This window comes from Hypanus sabinus, chromosome 1 (assembly GCF_030144855.1).
Source record: "Hypanus sabinus isolate sHypSab1 chromosome 1, sHypSab1.hap1, whole genome shotgun sequence".
Taxonomy (NCBI): domain Eukaryota; kingdom Metazoa; phylum Chordata; class Chondrichthyes; order Myliobatiformes; family Dasyatidae; genus Hypanus; species Hypanus sabinus.
In genome coordinates, this window is record NC_082706.1 from 190,547,196 (window position 1) to 190,563,067 (window position 15,872).

Genomic DNA, 15,872 nt, shown 5'->3' on the forward strand with positions numbered 1-15,872 from the left:
TTTTGATCTTGCCCCGCTGTTGGTTGCTGAACAGGAACGCAACCGAGCGCTGGTCGGTCAGCACAGTGAATCTTTTGCCAGCAAGATAGTGCCTCCAGTGCCTAACAGCCTCCACTATGGCCTGGGCTTCTTTCTCCACCGCGGAGTGCCGAATTTCAGAGCCTTGGAGGGTGCGAGAAAAGAATGCTACTGGTCTGCCTTCCTGATTAAGGGTAGCAGCCAGAGCGAAATCGGAGGCATCACACTCCACTTGGAAGGGAGCGGTCTCGTCCACTGCATGCATCGTAGCTTTGGCAATGTCCGCTTTAATGCAGTTGAAGGCCGCGCAGGCCTCAGCAGAGAGGGGAAACGAGGTAGACTTGACCAGGGGGCGAGCCTTGTCTGCGTAATGGGGGACCCATTGGGCGTAATAGGAAAAAAAACCCAGGCACCGTCTGAGGGCCTTGAGAGTGGTGGGAAGAGGGAGCTCTAACAGGGGGCGCATACGTTCGGGATCAGGCCCAATAACCCCGTTTTCCACGACATACCCAAGTATAGCAAGGCGGGTGGTACCAAAAACACACTTGTCCCTGTTATAAGTAAGGTTCAGAGCTGCGGCCACTTGGAGAAACCATTGGAGGTTGGCGTCGTGATCTGGCCTGTCATGACCACAGATGGTGATGTTATCCAGATAGGGAAATGTGGCCTGCAGTTGGTACTGGTCCACCATCCGGTCCATTTCCCTCTGGAAGACAGAGACACCATTCGTGACACCGAAAGGGACGCGCAGGAAGTGATAGAGCCGGCCGCCCGCCTCGAAGGCGGTGTAGGGGCGGTCCTCTGGGCAGATGGGGAGCTGGTGATAAGCGGATTTCAGATCTATTGTCGAGTACACCTTATACTGAGCAATCTGGTTGACCATATCCGCGATGCGGGGTAGGGGGTATGCGTCAAGCTGCGTAAACCTATTGATGGTTTGACTATAGTCCACCACCATCCTATCTTTCTGCCCAGTCTGAACAACAACTACCTGGGCCCTCCAAGGGCTTGTGCTCGGCTCAATGATCCCCTCCCTGAGCAGCCGCTGCACCTCCGACTGAATGAAGGCCCGGTCCCCCGCGCTGTACCTCCTGCTTTTGGTTGCCACAGGTTTACAGTCGGGGGTCAGGTTGGCGAACAGCGGTGGGGGAGGGACCTTGAGAGTGGAGAGGCTGCAAGTGTCGGTAGCGCAGCTGTCGGCCTGGTTCTGGATGGGATGTGTGTGCCCGTGTGTGTGTGTGGTCAGTAGCGGGGTATGTGAAGAAGTCCCACAAAACTGAGGATTCTTGACAGTGAGTGGTGGGAGGGGCCCGTCGTATACCATAGTCACACTTTCGAGATGGCTCTGGAAGTCCAGCCCCAATAGCACAGGTGCGCACAGATTAGGCATGACCAGCAGTTCAAAGTCCCGATATTCTGTGCCCTGCACCACCAATGTCGCTACACAACCTGCCCGGATGTCTGCGGACTGCGACCCAGAGGCCAAATGGAACCTCCGACTGACCGGCCGCGTTGCAAGTCCGCAGCGTTGCACTGTGTCCGGGTGAATAAAACTCCCAGTGCTGCCCGTGTCAAACAGGCATCCAGTCCAGTGCCCCTCCACCTGGATGTCCATCATGGACCTTGCAAGCTGGTGTGGGGCGCTTTGGTCGAGAGTCACAGTGGCCACAGTTGGATCGCCGTCGGGGTACCCGGTCAGCATCGGAGGGTCGGGGGCGGGGCATGCTGACGCCGACAAAGATGGCCGCCCACATCCCGGCATGCAAGATGGCGGCCCCCACGTTTCACCCGCAGCGCTGCACTCCGCTCGAGGTTGAGACTTACAGACCTTGGCGAAGTGGCCCCGCTTTCCGCAGCTGGAGCAGGTCGCTTCTCGCGCTGGACAGCGTTGTCGAGGATGTTTCTTTTGGCCACAGAAATAACAAAGCACGAGTTTCTGACGGGCCACAGCCGTGGAATCGCGACTGGCAGTGGCGTTGGCGAACTCGCTCCCGGGAGCCGGCGGTGGCGGGGTCTGAGGTGTCCACGGTGGGGAATCGCGCGACTGGACAGCGTCGGCGTTATGCAGCGCAGCCTCTAGAGCATTGGCCGTCTCTATCGCCGAGCTTAAGGTAAGATCTGAGTTCTCCAGCAGTCGCTGGCGCATGTACACTGACCTCAGTCCCGTCACAAAGGCGTCTCGCACCAGCAGCTCCGCATGTTGTTCTGCCGTGAGCATCTTGCAGTCGCAAGCTCGGACGAGTGTCTGTAGTGCTCAGAGAAACTCAGCGCACGATTCGCCAGGCCGCTGTTGCCGGGTAGCTAAGCGATGTCTTGCGTAGACGGTGTTCACCGGCCGCAGGTACTGTCGTTTGAGGGCGTCCAGTGCCCCTTCGTAGGTCGGCAGGTCCCGGATAAAGGAGTAAACTTTGGAGGAGACCCTTGAGAGTAGGATTCTGTGCATAACGGCGGGTTCAGTCGCACGAAGCTCCGCCAAGTACGATTGGAAACATGCAAGCCAGTGTTCAAAAGCGAGAGCTGCGTCAGGGTCTTGAGGGTCCAAATCCAACCGGTCCGGACGCAAAACGGGTTCCATGTTTTAAAACTTCCAGTCAATAAAATTGATGCACCATCAATAACTCACACTGAGACGTAGGCGAGATATCGGCTTTTATTGACTGGAAGAAGGAACCAGGAGTGAGTGTCTATCATACAAGGTCTTGGAGACTGAGGCTGATCTTCAGGCCGCAGGTCTCCTTTATACAGGGGCCTGTGGGAGGAGCCACAGGAGCAGTCAGCAGGGGCGTGTCCCGACAGGCACATAGTTCACCACAGAGATGCTGCCTCCAATCCGGACTGACTGAGGTCTCCCAGTCAGGAGGTCTAGGATCCAGTTGCAGAGGGAGGTGTTCAGGCCCAGTAGGCTCAGCTTTCCAATCAGCTTCTGAGGGATGATTGTGTTGAATGCTGAACTGAAGTCTATGAACAGCATTTGAACATACATGTCTTTTTTGTCCAGGTGGAAGGTGATGGCAATGGCGTTGTTTGTTGAACAGTTGGGACAGTACGCGGACTGCAGGGGGTCCTTCACTTTGAATTGTCTTTCCACTTCAAGATAGCCTTTTTTAGATCATACATGGATTTTTTGTGGCGTTCTAGATCAACAGTCTTGAACATGACAGATCTAGTCCTCAGCCAACTGTAAATCTCACCGTTAATCCACGGATTCTAGTTTGGGTATGGTCACAATGTTCTCAAAGGCACACACTCATCCACACAAGTCTTGATGAAATCAGTGACAACTGTGACATATTCATGCAGATACAAAGATAAGTCCCTGAACTGAACACTTACTTTGAGCTTTTTAACTTAATCGGTAGCAAATTTCAGGACCCCAGTGATGTGAGGGCATCTAAAATAGATGATGCACTTTAAAAAGTGCACTTAAAGTGCAGCAATTAATCATTTCAAAGTAAGCTGTGAGACCTACTATGTTATACAAATTAGAAAAGAAGCCAGGAGTTATTTCCCAACCCAACGTAGATTGGGAGACTGCTTTGCCAATTACCTACGCTCCGGCCACCAGAGAAAGTGGGATCTCCCAGTGGCCATCCATTTTAATTCCACGTCCCATTCTTATACGTCAATCTACGGCCTCCTCTACTGTCACGATGAGGCCACACTCAGGTTGGAGGAGCAACACCTTCCATCTGAGTAGCCTCCAACCTGATGGCATGAACATTGATTTCTTGAACATCCGGTAATGCCCCCCGACCCCCCTCAACGTTCCCAATCCCCTTTTCTTTCTCTCACCTTATCTCCTTGCCTGTCCACCACCTCCCTCTGGAGCTCCTCCTCCTTTTCTTTTCTCCGTGGCCTTCTGTCCTCTCCTATTAGATTTCCCCGTCTCCAGTCCTGTATCTCTTTCACCAACCAACTTCCCAGCTCTTTACTTCACCCCTCCCTCCCAGTGTCACCTATCACTGTCTGTTTCTCCATCCTCTCCTCCATCTTCTAACTCTGACTCCCCATGTTTTCTTTCTCCAGTCCTGCCGAAGGGTCTTGGCCTGAAACACTGACTGTAGTCTTTTTCATAGACTATACTTAATTAGGAGTTTGAAGAGATTTGGTATGTCAACAAATACACTCAAAACCTTCTACAGATGTACTGTGGAGAGAGCATTCTGACAGGCTGCATCTCTGTCTGGTACGGGGGGAGGGGGCTACTGCACAGGACTGAAAGAAGCTTCCGAGGGTTGTAAATTTCGTCGGCTCCATCTTGGGTACTAGCCTACAAAGTACCCAGGACATCTTCAAGGAGCGGTGTCTCAGAAAGGCAGTGTCCATTATTAAGGACCTCCAGCACCCAGGGCATGCCCTTTTCTCACTGCTACCACCAGGAAGTTATTTAATATATATGTTTTTGCACAATTTTTAATCTATTCAATATACATCTACTGCAATGATTTATTATTTTTTTCTTCTATATTGTGTAACTGCTGCTGTAATGTTAACAAATTTCACGACACATGCCGGTGATAATAAACCTAATTCTGATTCTGAGATGCTGCCTGGCCTACAGAGTTGCTCCAACATTTTGTGTGTGTTGCTTGGATCTCCAGCGTCTACAGATTCTCTCCTGCTTAGGGGTGGTTTCATGTCTTAATTTTAACAGCATCATCACGTCCTTATTGTTCAAATGTGTATAAGTAGAATGAGAAGAGAACCAATTCTTCCGGAGAAATCTTCTGCTTGATTAGCAACCGAACATCTACTTCCCCCCCCCCCCACAGAAACAAATTCATGGAAAGTATTATAAAATTTCACTTGATTTGCAAGTGGTTCATTTGGCGCTTATCAATATTGTACATTTGATAACAAATCAGTGTTAAACTGAAATAATTATTTTTGAAACACAAGTTTCTGGAAAAAGATGGCGCCAGCGAACAATGCAACCAAGAGCAACATCGTTCACAAAACAACTACTTTCACTTTGTTTACGTCAGCTTTTTCTTCCAAATGTCGTTCTGCTACTGTTGATCTACATTATGGCAGTGTGTTTTGGGGCTGATTGAGTGATCTGGTGCTCTGCTGTCTCCGAGGGAGTTCAGCGAGGTTTTGAACAAAGCACGTGGCCTGGAGGCCTTGAGCAACCCCATTTCTTGCTGATCTCGCCAATTAAAACATGGAGGAAGACTGAAATCAGTGAGGACCAGAGCAGAGGATGGGCGTGTTTACATGTGTGTGAGCAGTCTCACTCGCTGCTCCCGGAGGAAAGTGCCTACATATTTTTTTCTCTCTCCCTCTCCTCTCCTCCCCCACTCCCCTCGCTCGATACTATCAGAGGATGGTGCCAGAGTCCACAGATCTCTGGCAAGGTTTAATCAATGCAGTTTGTGCATTGGTCGCTGGAGCTCATGTTATGATGGGTTTCTGTTCACTCCTTTCTTTGTTGCTATTTTATATGACTGTGATCAAGGCAGATTAGTGCTGTGGCCTACAGAGAGCGGGAGATGCAGCGCTGGATTGAACTGAACTAAATATGCCTGGACTCCTTGAATGTCTTTGCGATTTGGTGTTTTGGTCAGAGGGGCGGAGTTCAGGATGATGACGCCTAATGACGACTCCTTTGCTTGCATCTTCAGAAACAGCTTTATTTCCATCATTAATATCTCTGTTTTTCCTTTTCAGGGTTCTTTTGAAAGACCCCGACCTGGAGTTGCACGCTGACTTCGGTTCTTTGCGCAAATGGGACCCAGTCTCACGTCCTCGTGATCGGTCACTTTTCGATGTGCCGAGGACGTGGCCTGGAAGACGAGCGAGCCTTCAGGGTGCCGGGTCTTCATGGCTCCGGAGGCAGGTGGGTTCAAGGCCGGTGCTGTCACCCGATGTGTCATGGGAGTACACGGAAAATCAAAAGCAGTGAACTGGCTGCTGGCTGTGTGCCCAGAGACCCGAGCTCTGAAAAAGCGTCACAACAGACTTTTAACACCATAAATTAGCGAGTTGCTTTGTTACGTCTCCCCTCTCAATTTGTAATGGGAACACCTCTTTTTCCCTTATTAGGGAGAGAGAGAACCTGTGGCATATTGAAGTACTGGGTGAACCAGTAGTCTTTGGGGTACTGCAAGTCTGTGTCTTTATTGATGCTATGCTGCATGCTTGAGTGCTCGGGGTGGGGGGGGGGGGGGCGAAGCTTTTTTGTTGGTGGGGGAGGGGCATCATTTCTTTGCTGTTGATTGTGCGTGGGAGGGGGAGTTGAGGGGGCTTTGGGGTTCTAACATTTAACTGTCATTCCTTCTTTGGGACATTGTTTTCGTGGATGTTTGCGAAGAAAAAGAATTTCAGGATGTATAGTGTGTACATGTCTCTGACATGAAATGCACCTGTTGAAACCTGTTATATTCTGTGTTTTTCACTCTCTTTTTCTAGTTGTTTGCGTGATTTGTTTGTTTCTGCATTGGGGAGTTGATGTTTTTCTTTATACCGGTTTCATGGCTGTCCATGGGAAGACAAATCTCATGGTTATATACTTTGGTAATAAACATTCTTTGAACTTTGAAAGGAAAAAATGTGCTAATTGTAATGTATTAATTGCGATGTCTACGATGAAACCTGTGGAAAAAAAACTGCTTCAGTGTCTTACTCCAGAGATAAGATCTGAAAACAATTTTCACCACAATATTTAACTCATTCATTAACCTGAACGAAGCATGCACTGGTGATAGACCTGTTTTGAAAAACCATTAATGACAAGGCTGATATCTGACAGCAATATCTGCTGGTGCTTAAAGGGGAAAAAAGCAAAGACCTACTACAGGAGGCAAGACTGAATTGCATCTGCAATATATTTCTAAATGTTTGCAGCATCCACCACCTTTGAAATAACAAAATAGATTCAAAAACAGCATTAAATATTTCAGAGTTCTCCAGCGCTGGGAGATAAAAATCTATTTATTTGTACTGTGACCAAGGGCAGCACATAAGTCACAAAAATAGTGAACATTGTATGTAATAATTTAACGGACAACAGTTGACTGCTTCCCATAATTGATTCCTGGGATGGCAGGACTTTCATATGAAGAAAGACTGGATCGACTAGGCTTATTCACACTGGAATTTAGAAGATTGAGGGGAGATCTTATTGAAACGTATAAAATTCTAAAGGGATTGGACAGGCTAGATGCAGGAAGATTGCTTCCGATGTTGGGGAAGTCCAGAATGAGGGGTCACAGTTTAAGGATAAAGGGGAAGCCTTTTAGGACTGAGATGAGGAAAAACTTCTTCACACAGAGAGTGGTGAATCTGTGGAATTCTCTGCCACAGGAAACAGTTGAGGCTGGTTCATTGGCTAAATTTAAGAGGAAGTTAGATATGGCCCTTGTGGCTAAAGGGATCAGGGGATATGGAGAGAAAGCAGGTACAGGGTTTTGAGTTAGATGATCAGCCATGATCATACTGAATGATGGTGCAGGCTCAAAGGGCCGAATGGCCTACTCCTACACCTATTTTCTATGTTTCTATAATACTACAATGAGATTTTAAACACCACACTCTAGGAACATGTTGAATAGGGTATATATTTTAATCATTTTTCCATCTATATGACAAAGGTATTGAAATAAAAAGTAAAGGTACAGGCTACAACAAAACATAACAGATTCTGCAAATGTTGGTAATCCAGAGTAACATGCCCAAAATGCTGGAAGAACTCAGCAGGTCAGGCAGCAGCTATGGGAAAGAAGTACAGTTGACGTTTCAGGCCGAGACCTTTCAGCAGGACTGGAGGAAAAGAGCTGAGGTGCAGATTTAAAAGGTGGGGGGTGGGGAGAGAGAAACACAAGGTGGTAGGTGAAACTGGGAAGGGGAGGGTTGAAGTAAAGAGCTGGGAAGTTAATTGGTGAAAGAGATACCAGACCTGAGAAGGGAGAGGCTGATAGGAGAGAACAGAAGGCCATGAAAGAAAGAGAAGGGGGAAGAGCTCCAGAGGGAGGCGATGGGCAGGTAAGGAGATAAGGTGAGAGAGGGAAAAGGGGATGGGGAATGGCAAAGGGGTGGGGGTGCATTACTGGAAGTCTGAGAAATCGATATTCATGCCATCGGGTTAGAGGCTACCTGGACTGAATACGAGGTGTTGTTCCTTCAACCCAAGCGCGGCTTCACCACGACGGTAGAGGAGGCTAAGGACTGACATATCAGAATGGGAATGGAAAGTGGAATTAAAATGGGTCACCACTTGGAGATCCTGATCTTCTGGTGGGCGAAGCAGCCTCTCAATCTACAAACGTACATCAAGTCTCACCGATATACAGGAGGCCAAACTGGGAGCACCAGACACCGTATATGACCCCAGCGGACTCACAGGTGAAGGGTCACCTCACTTGGAAGGACTGTTTGGGGCCCTGAATGGTAGTGAGGGAGAAGGTGTAGGGGCAGGTGTAGCACTTGTTCCATTTGCAAGGATAGGTGCCAGGAGGGGGATCAGTGGGGAGGGACGAATGAACAAGGGAGTCATGTAGGGAGCGATCCCTGCAGAAAGCAGAAAGTTGGGGGGAGGGAAAGATGTGCTTAGTGGTGGAATCCCATTGGAGGTGGCAGAAGTTTCAAAGAATTATGTGCTGGACCCAGAGGTTAGTGGGGTGGTAGGTGAGGACAAGAGGAACCCTATCCCTGGTAAGGTGGCAGGAGGATGGGGTAAGAGCAGACATGCGTGAAATGGAAAAGATGTGATCGAGGACAGCATTAATGGTGGAGGAAGGGAAGCCCCTTTCTCTGAAAAAGGAGGATATCCCCTTTTGTTCTGAAATAAAAAGCCTCATTCTGAGAGCAGATGCGGAGGAGGCAAAAGAACTGACAGAAGGGGATGGTGTTTTTACAAGTAACAAGGAGAGAAGGTCCAAGTTGCTGTAAGAGTCCGTAGGTTTAACAGACATCAGTAGATAAGCTGTCTCCAGAGATAGAGACAGTGAGATCATGAAAGGGAGGGAGGCGTTGGAAATGGACCAGGTAAAGTTGGAGATGAAGTTGCTGAAGTCAACAACCTCCATGTGGGTGCCGGAAGCAGCACCAGTGCAGTCATCATTGTAGCATAGGAAAAGTGGGGACGGATACCAGTGTAGGCTTGGAACATAAACTGTTTCGCATAGCCAACAAAAAGGCAGGCATAGCTGGGACCCATGCGAGTACCCATGCCTACACCTTTTATTTGAACGAAGTGGGAGGAGCCAAAGGAGAAATTATTAAAAGTGAGGACAAGTTCCAGTAGATGGAGTAGAGTGGTGGTGGAGGGGAACTGTTTGGGTCTGGTGTCGAGAAAGAGAGCTTTGAGGCTTTCCTGGTGGGAGGATGGAGGTGTACAAGGACTGGACATCCATAGTGAAAATAAGGTCAGGCAACATCTATGGAAAGGAATAAAGAGACAACATTTCAGGCTGAGGCCTGAACTGGACTGGAAAGGAAGGGGGAAGGGGAAGAAGCCAGAATAAAATGGTGGGGGGGAGGGGGAAGGTAGGTGAGTTGGAGAGGGGAGATGAATTGAGAAGCTGGGAGGTGATAAATGGAAAAGGAAGAGTGGACCATGGGAGAAAGGGAAGGAAGAGAGGCACTGGAAAGAGCAGATAGGCAGGTGAGAAGAAACGGGCAAGAGCAAAGTCGGAATGTGGAATAGGAAAGTAGAAAATGGGGAGAGGGAGGTGGGAGAAATGGCCAGAAGGATAAGAATTCAATCTTCATATACATATTTCCTTAAAACAAAGGAGCAATTTGATTTCATTCAAAGATCTTCTGCATTTTTTTCAAATAAACAAATTTATCATGCTCAACCTGTTTTTAGTAAGATACTGTATATTCAGAATGATATTTTTAGTTGGTCTCACCTAAGCAACAAAATGCTCATTTCATAGATAAAACAAATTTATAAAGGTAATTACTTCATTTAGCAGTCCTGACTTATGGACATCCATACGTACAAAAGAGCTTCCATAACATTATTAAATTCAAAAGTCCAATGGAGAAGCAAACATTCAACCCTACAAATAAAATTTTCTCACTCTCTCTCTTTGCACATCCCATAACACTTTAAGCAGTTGTTCTGTCTTATTGGGAATACGTGCTTTTGATGCCATTCATTACAAAGTGGACAGGTTACAGATTACATATTTTACAACAGATTCACTTACAATAAATATTTTATCCTGTGAACACCCACATGAAGATAATTGTATTTAATTTATCATCAACTTTCAATAAATCATTGAAGGAAGCTTCTACTGGTAAAGGCACAACCTTTCAAAACCTATTGACCCATGGGTTATAAATAAAAGGACATTATTAACACTTACAATCTTTCTTTGCACTGAACAAAGATAAACTCCACCCACCTGTCAGATTGAGGGGTTGCTGACCAACTTCTGTCATAATTTCCGAGGAAATTGCACTCGATCCCATCTGCAGGCTTCCATCTGTAGCTTTGCTTTCTTCCAGCCTTTCCACGGCATTCATTCTATTTCTCTTCAGGAATGACCCACTGTTTCAAAGAACCAAATCGCATAATTACTTTCAGATCAGCATAGACATAGTTAGATATGCTCTCAAGCCCTCAAAGTGTTTTTCTTTTGTTCGGAATCCTCAATGTAATCCTTGATCAAAGTTCAAAGTAAACTCATTATCAAAGCACACATAAGTCATATACAACTCCTGAGGTTCATTTTCTTACCAGCATACTCAGCAAATCCAAGAACCATAATAGAATAAGTGAAAGACCACTCACAACGGGGTGAACAAACAACCAATGTGCAAAAGACAACAAACAGAAGAGAGAAAATAGTAATAAACGGGCAATAAATATTGAGAACATGAGATGAAGACTCTTTGAAAGTGAGTGTATAGGTTGTGGGAACAATTTGGTGATGGGGCAAGTGAAGTAATCCCCAGTGGTTGAAGAGCAAGATGGTTGAGGGGTAATAACTGTTCCTGAACCTGGTGGTGTGAGTCCTGAGAATCTGAAGGTTTGTTTTCACTAGCATGCGTGCTGAAGGCTCCTGCACCTATGAAATATTGGAGTAGGAGTCGTGCATCTGTTTTCCCTCTGCATTGTACTGTGTTGCACATGCATTATGGCAGTCACGTGGGCTTCACAACACAAATAAGTAAGACAACTACAATGTTTCAGAAGTTAAGATGTTAAGAAGTTAAGACATTATGGAAATGTGCAGTAACAGACATCTGGTGAATGGGTAATGATACAGCTCTAAAGCAGAGACCATCTTGTTAAAATGCCACTTTAGCCTCATGTCTGAAAAAGTCTGATTAAACTGTAAAAGCATCATTCTTGGAAGAAAGGACAAGCAATAATCATGTTTCATAAACTAATGTGCAGAAATTATCAAGTACTTCACTTCAACAAAAGTAACTTGCAGTGTATGCACGTCACTGTTACCTTCTCAAATAGCTGTTTGGCAAAGTGTTCATTGACATTTCATAAATCTTTTATGATTAAATTTCAACAGATTATTTCCTTTTCCTAGAAACATCAACATCCCAATGATAATTTTTACAATCAAGTTCAATATTCCTCATGATGTTGCGTTGTTTCATGTTATGTCAGGAATTTGCCCAATTAGCAGTGACTAGCTCTGTCAGATGCCCAATAATGCAGTTGACAGGTTTAAAAACACTTAGGTGAGTTTAATAATTTCACAGTGCAGTGTAACTTCATACTAGGTTAGGTGAATGAAACGTTCTAAGCGCAGCGCTGCATTTTACAAGGTCCTTTTAGATCCCGATTGATACACATATATATTTTTAAAAATCTGCCAAACACCGACTCAGATAATTGTTCTTTTGTTTTTTCAAAGGAGCCCCGATTTGAATTTCGCGATTGTTTCCTTCAGATTTATTGAAAATAATGGCATAACCATCAGATATACGTCTCTTCAACGGAACCTTCTGATTTTTAAAACCCTCCCCTACATCGAGACAAAACTAAATAAATGCAACTTTAATCTACAAATATAAAAGTGCTTCCGTTTGACTACAACATGTTACTTCCGTATTCAGTAAACTGCGGGAAAAGAAAAGCGTAAATGAACATTTCCAATAAAGATCTTAATCCCGACACTCGGTGTTCTTAAATTAGCAACATCTTTCATGGAAACGTATAAATTGTTATTGAACGAGGCATCGTCTCAGATGCTTACATTCGCTCATCTCGAAAGAAAATCTGCACCGAGTGGAGGGGAACCATCACCCATTTAAAGAAAATAGAGCGATCCGGTGTGTTTAATAAATCCAGCAGTAAATGCCGAGAGGCAACGTAATTAAATTAAATTAAATACCTCCAAACAAGTACAAAGTCCAGTTAACGCGCAGTAGCAGATTCCCTTGCATTGGCTCCCACAGCGCAGCTAGAACAGCTAGCAGTCACATTGTGTCCTTTCGCTCCCGACGGGGGGGAGAATAAAACACTTTATAATCTGTCTTCATTGACTTTTTATAATGACATGAATGCCTTTAACAAGCAGTTAAAGATTTCAAAAGAAAACATTTGCAGAACAGGAATATTTATCAAAATGGCGGAGCGAAGAATATTTACAGCACAACGATGTTCAGTGCTCGATTCTATATTATTAAAAGCTGTGTTGATTAAAATCTGCAGCAGGACACCAAAATATTGGAACTTTGACTAGTAAATGCTTCGAAAGTAACGTTTCCAAATATCTCTGGTTACAATCGCGCAATTATTCTGAAAAACGTGCGACTTTTTCGCGTTTATATGCAAGTGCATTGAAAATGCAATGTGAAGTGTTATGGAGGAATGTTTGTTTTACAAAGAGCTTAGATATAAAAATATGAACAATCAGATTAAAAACGCTACTCGAGAGCAGCCTGTGAGCACCTTTCCCTCTGACGGGTTTTTAGTTTCCAACCCAAAATTCTGAAAAATTTCCCTTCTGTTCTTCCCCCCGCCCCCAAGGATAAATTGTTTAAGTAGTTTCAATTGAAAACCAGTCGACAGTAATTCCGCATTGAACGTCATTAAAACTAAAGAATATCTGTCAGTCAGTGCATCTGGAAGCGGAAAACTGTCAAAAAAGTGTGAAACAAAGTCTGTTGCATTCTTTAAGTTAAACGCCAGATCGCGCCGGAAGCATATTCCTGCTTTTTTTTTCCTCTTTCATTTCAAAAATGAGAGAAACAAATTTCACGCTGAATTTCCTTACCAGTGTAAGCTGTAATACTAGGCCCTTTTTTTCAGCTGGGAGAGGGAGAGGGAGGCGGGCAAACTGAAGGCGCAGGCGCGGAGGGCACAAATTACTCGAGCAAGCAAAGTAACAATTCCACCTGACACTTAAGGAGAGCGGGAACGGGTACGGAGGCGAGCATTCACCCGAGCTTGTCCCAAAGGGAAGGGGACGAGGTGTGGGGATGAGGTCATTTACTTGTGGGGGGGCAGAAGAAAAGTAACTGAACTTGAACCCGACCCTGACCCTGCCGAAAGATATGAAGATTCACCTGAGGCTTAAGGGTGAGAAAAGAGAGCGAAAATATGGGGATTCACCTGGGAAAGAAAAGGACTAAAGAATCGTCTGGCGCAGAGAGAAAGAGAAATGGTGCTAGAATTTGTTTGGATCTTGAAAGGAAAGAAAAAATATTGAAGTCTGATAATAAGCAAAGGAACTGATTTTTTTAAAGCAAAGATCTTGGTATTCACGTGTGTCTAGAAAAAAGTGAGAGAACTAGGCTACAGTTGTAATGAATTAATTGGTATTGAGGAAAAGAGTTGAACACAGTGTAGAAAATGCTTTCTTCCCCTTTATTTAGCTTAGTGCCAGGTGAACATTCATGACTTTTGTTTCTTATCTACTTTCCCCAGTTTCAGGCAAATTGCCACATCTTTGAACAAAAGGATAAGTTCCGGGGATTCTGTCTCTCCAGTCATAGATTGGAAGTAGATGAAGATGTGGAGAACAGGGCTGAAGGATCAGCAAAGATCATAAAATTAATTGCCAACAGGAGAAAATCTGCAAATGCTGAAAATCCAGAGCAACATGTTGGAGGAACTCGGGAGGCCAGGCAGCATCTATGGAAAAGAGTAAACAGTCGACGATTCGGGCTGAGACCGTTCATGAAGACGGGAAAAAAGAGATCAGCGGTCAGAGTGAGAAGTACAAGTTGACAGGTGAAACCAGGAGAGGGGTGAAGTAAAGAGCTGGGAAGTCCATTGGTGGAAGAGATAAAGGGCTGGAGAAGGGGGAATATGATGGGAGAGGACAGAAGGCCATGGAAGAAAGGGAAGGGGGATAGCACCAGATGAAGGTGATGGGCAGTCAAGGAAATGAGGAGACAAAGGGAACAGGGGATGGGGAATGGTGAAAGGGAGGGGAAGGCAATTACTGGAGGCTTGAAAGATCGGTGTTCATGCCATCAGGCTACCCAGACGGAATATAAGGTGTTGCTCCCCCAAACTGAGAGTGGCCTCATCATGGTAGTAGAGGAGGCCATAGACTGACATGATGTAATGGGAATGGGAAGTTGAATAGAAATCAGTGGCCACCAGGAGATCCCGATTTTTTTTTTGGCAGACGGAATACAGGTGCTTGGTGAAGCAGTCTCCCAATCTACATCAGGTCTCACCGATATACAGGAGGCCACACCAGGAGTATCGGATGCAGTAGGTGACCCCAACAGACTCACAGCTGAAGTGTTGCCTCACCTGGAGGGACTGTTTGAGGCTTTGAATAAGGGAGGAGGTGTGGCATAAGATTCACTGGATCTACTGTTTTGACAGAGTGAAGGAAATCTGATATTCTACCATGAAACTTCTGAAAACTCAGCATCATGAACTATGAGGATGCGGAGTTGCTTCAGGGAGTTGCAGACAGGTTAAGTGAATGGTCATGGACATGGCCCTGGACATATAATGTGGATAAAATCTATTTTTAAATATCAACACTTCTTAAATAATGGAAATTTGAAAGATGTTAAAATGGCTGAGTTGTTGTGATTTAAACACTGTTCAAATGAAAGGAAGTATTTAGGAAGGCCAGCGTTATCTGGCTTTAACCACAAGAGAATTTGGCTACAAGAGGTGCTAAGATTCACCTATGAAGGGCTCTAGACAGACTACATCAGGAATATTGTGTATAACTCTGGCCTTCCAGCCTAGGGAAGAATTTTCTTATGAAAGAAGATGTATAGCAAAGGTTCACCATATTGCTTTTTGAATTAGGTTTAATGTACAAAGACGGGGATCAACTTTACACATCAAATACATTTACATGTTTTAGGAATTTGCTGTGGTATTTTGGTGTGACATACTACAAAAAAAAAACAATATTTGACAATTATAATGATTAAAATTATCCATACTGGTCCTGTGCTCTCTAGACCTTTGAACAATATGCCCAGCAGTTCTGCAGGTACATAATGAAAGAAGCAAAAAAATTTAACTTTGTACAGCACTTTCAGCAGTTGGACAATGTCTGCAGAGCCAATTAAATATTTCCAAAGGAACCCACTTTATTAACTTTTGAAACATGGCCAACAACTAATTCTCAGGAATACCAATGAAATGATGACTATCTGATTTGAGTTAGTTTTACCACTTCATGTATGAAGAATTATCTCTAGCCTGATGGGTGGAGTCACGAGACTGCTGATCCTAGACTGTGGAGCAATAAGTGAACTGTTGGAAGAAGTCTAGCTTGATCAGTATCTGTGAGGGGAAAGAAAGTGTGATGTTTCAAGTTGAGACCCTACTTTGGTGCAGATAGGTAAATTGTTTTAGATTCTTTTAGTACTTGATTCATATTGACAATTATGAAGTCCATAAGATTAGCATATCTTAACTCACTAATCAATCTATCCATTCATAC

At 45.0% G+C, this 15,872-nt stretch overlaps 1 protein-coding gene across 9 annotated transcripts in view; it reads right to left on the reverse strand.

Moving 5' to 3' along the window:
- The window catches only part of LOC132401655 (lethal(3)malignant brain tumor-like protein 4), a 380,142-nt gene extending 366,868 nt beyond the window's left edge, over positions 1-13,274 (reverse strand). For 6 of the 9 annotated variants that reach the window (XM_059983770.1, XM_059983710.1, XM_059983719.1 and 3 more), the window contains exons 1-2: positions 12,195-12,283; positions 10,377-10,522 (exon numbers count right to left, since the gene is read on the reverse strand). In XM_059983770.1, the coding sequence (XP_059839753.1) occupies positions 10,377-10,522; positions 12,195-12,241 (193 nt within the window). In that variant the 5' untranslated portion in view covers positions 12,242-12,283. Of the gene's footprint in view, positions 1-10,376; positions 10,523-12,194; positions 12,284-12,332; positions 12,458-13,217 lie in introns of those variants that run through there. The other 3 variants (XM_059983695.1, XM_059983702.1, XM_059983724.1) reach the window with 3 other exon arrangements.
- Positions 13,275-15,872: the final 2,598 nt, after the last annotated feature.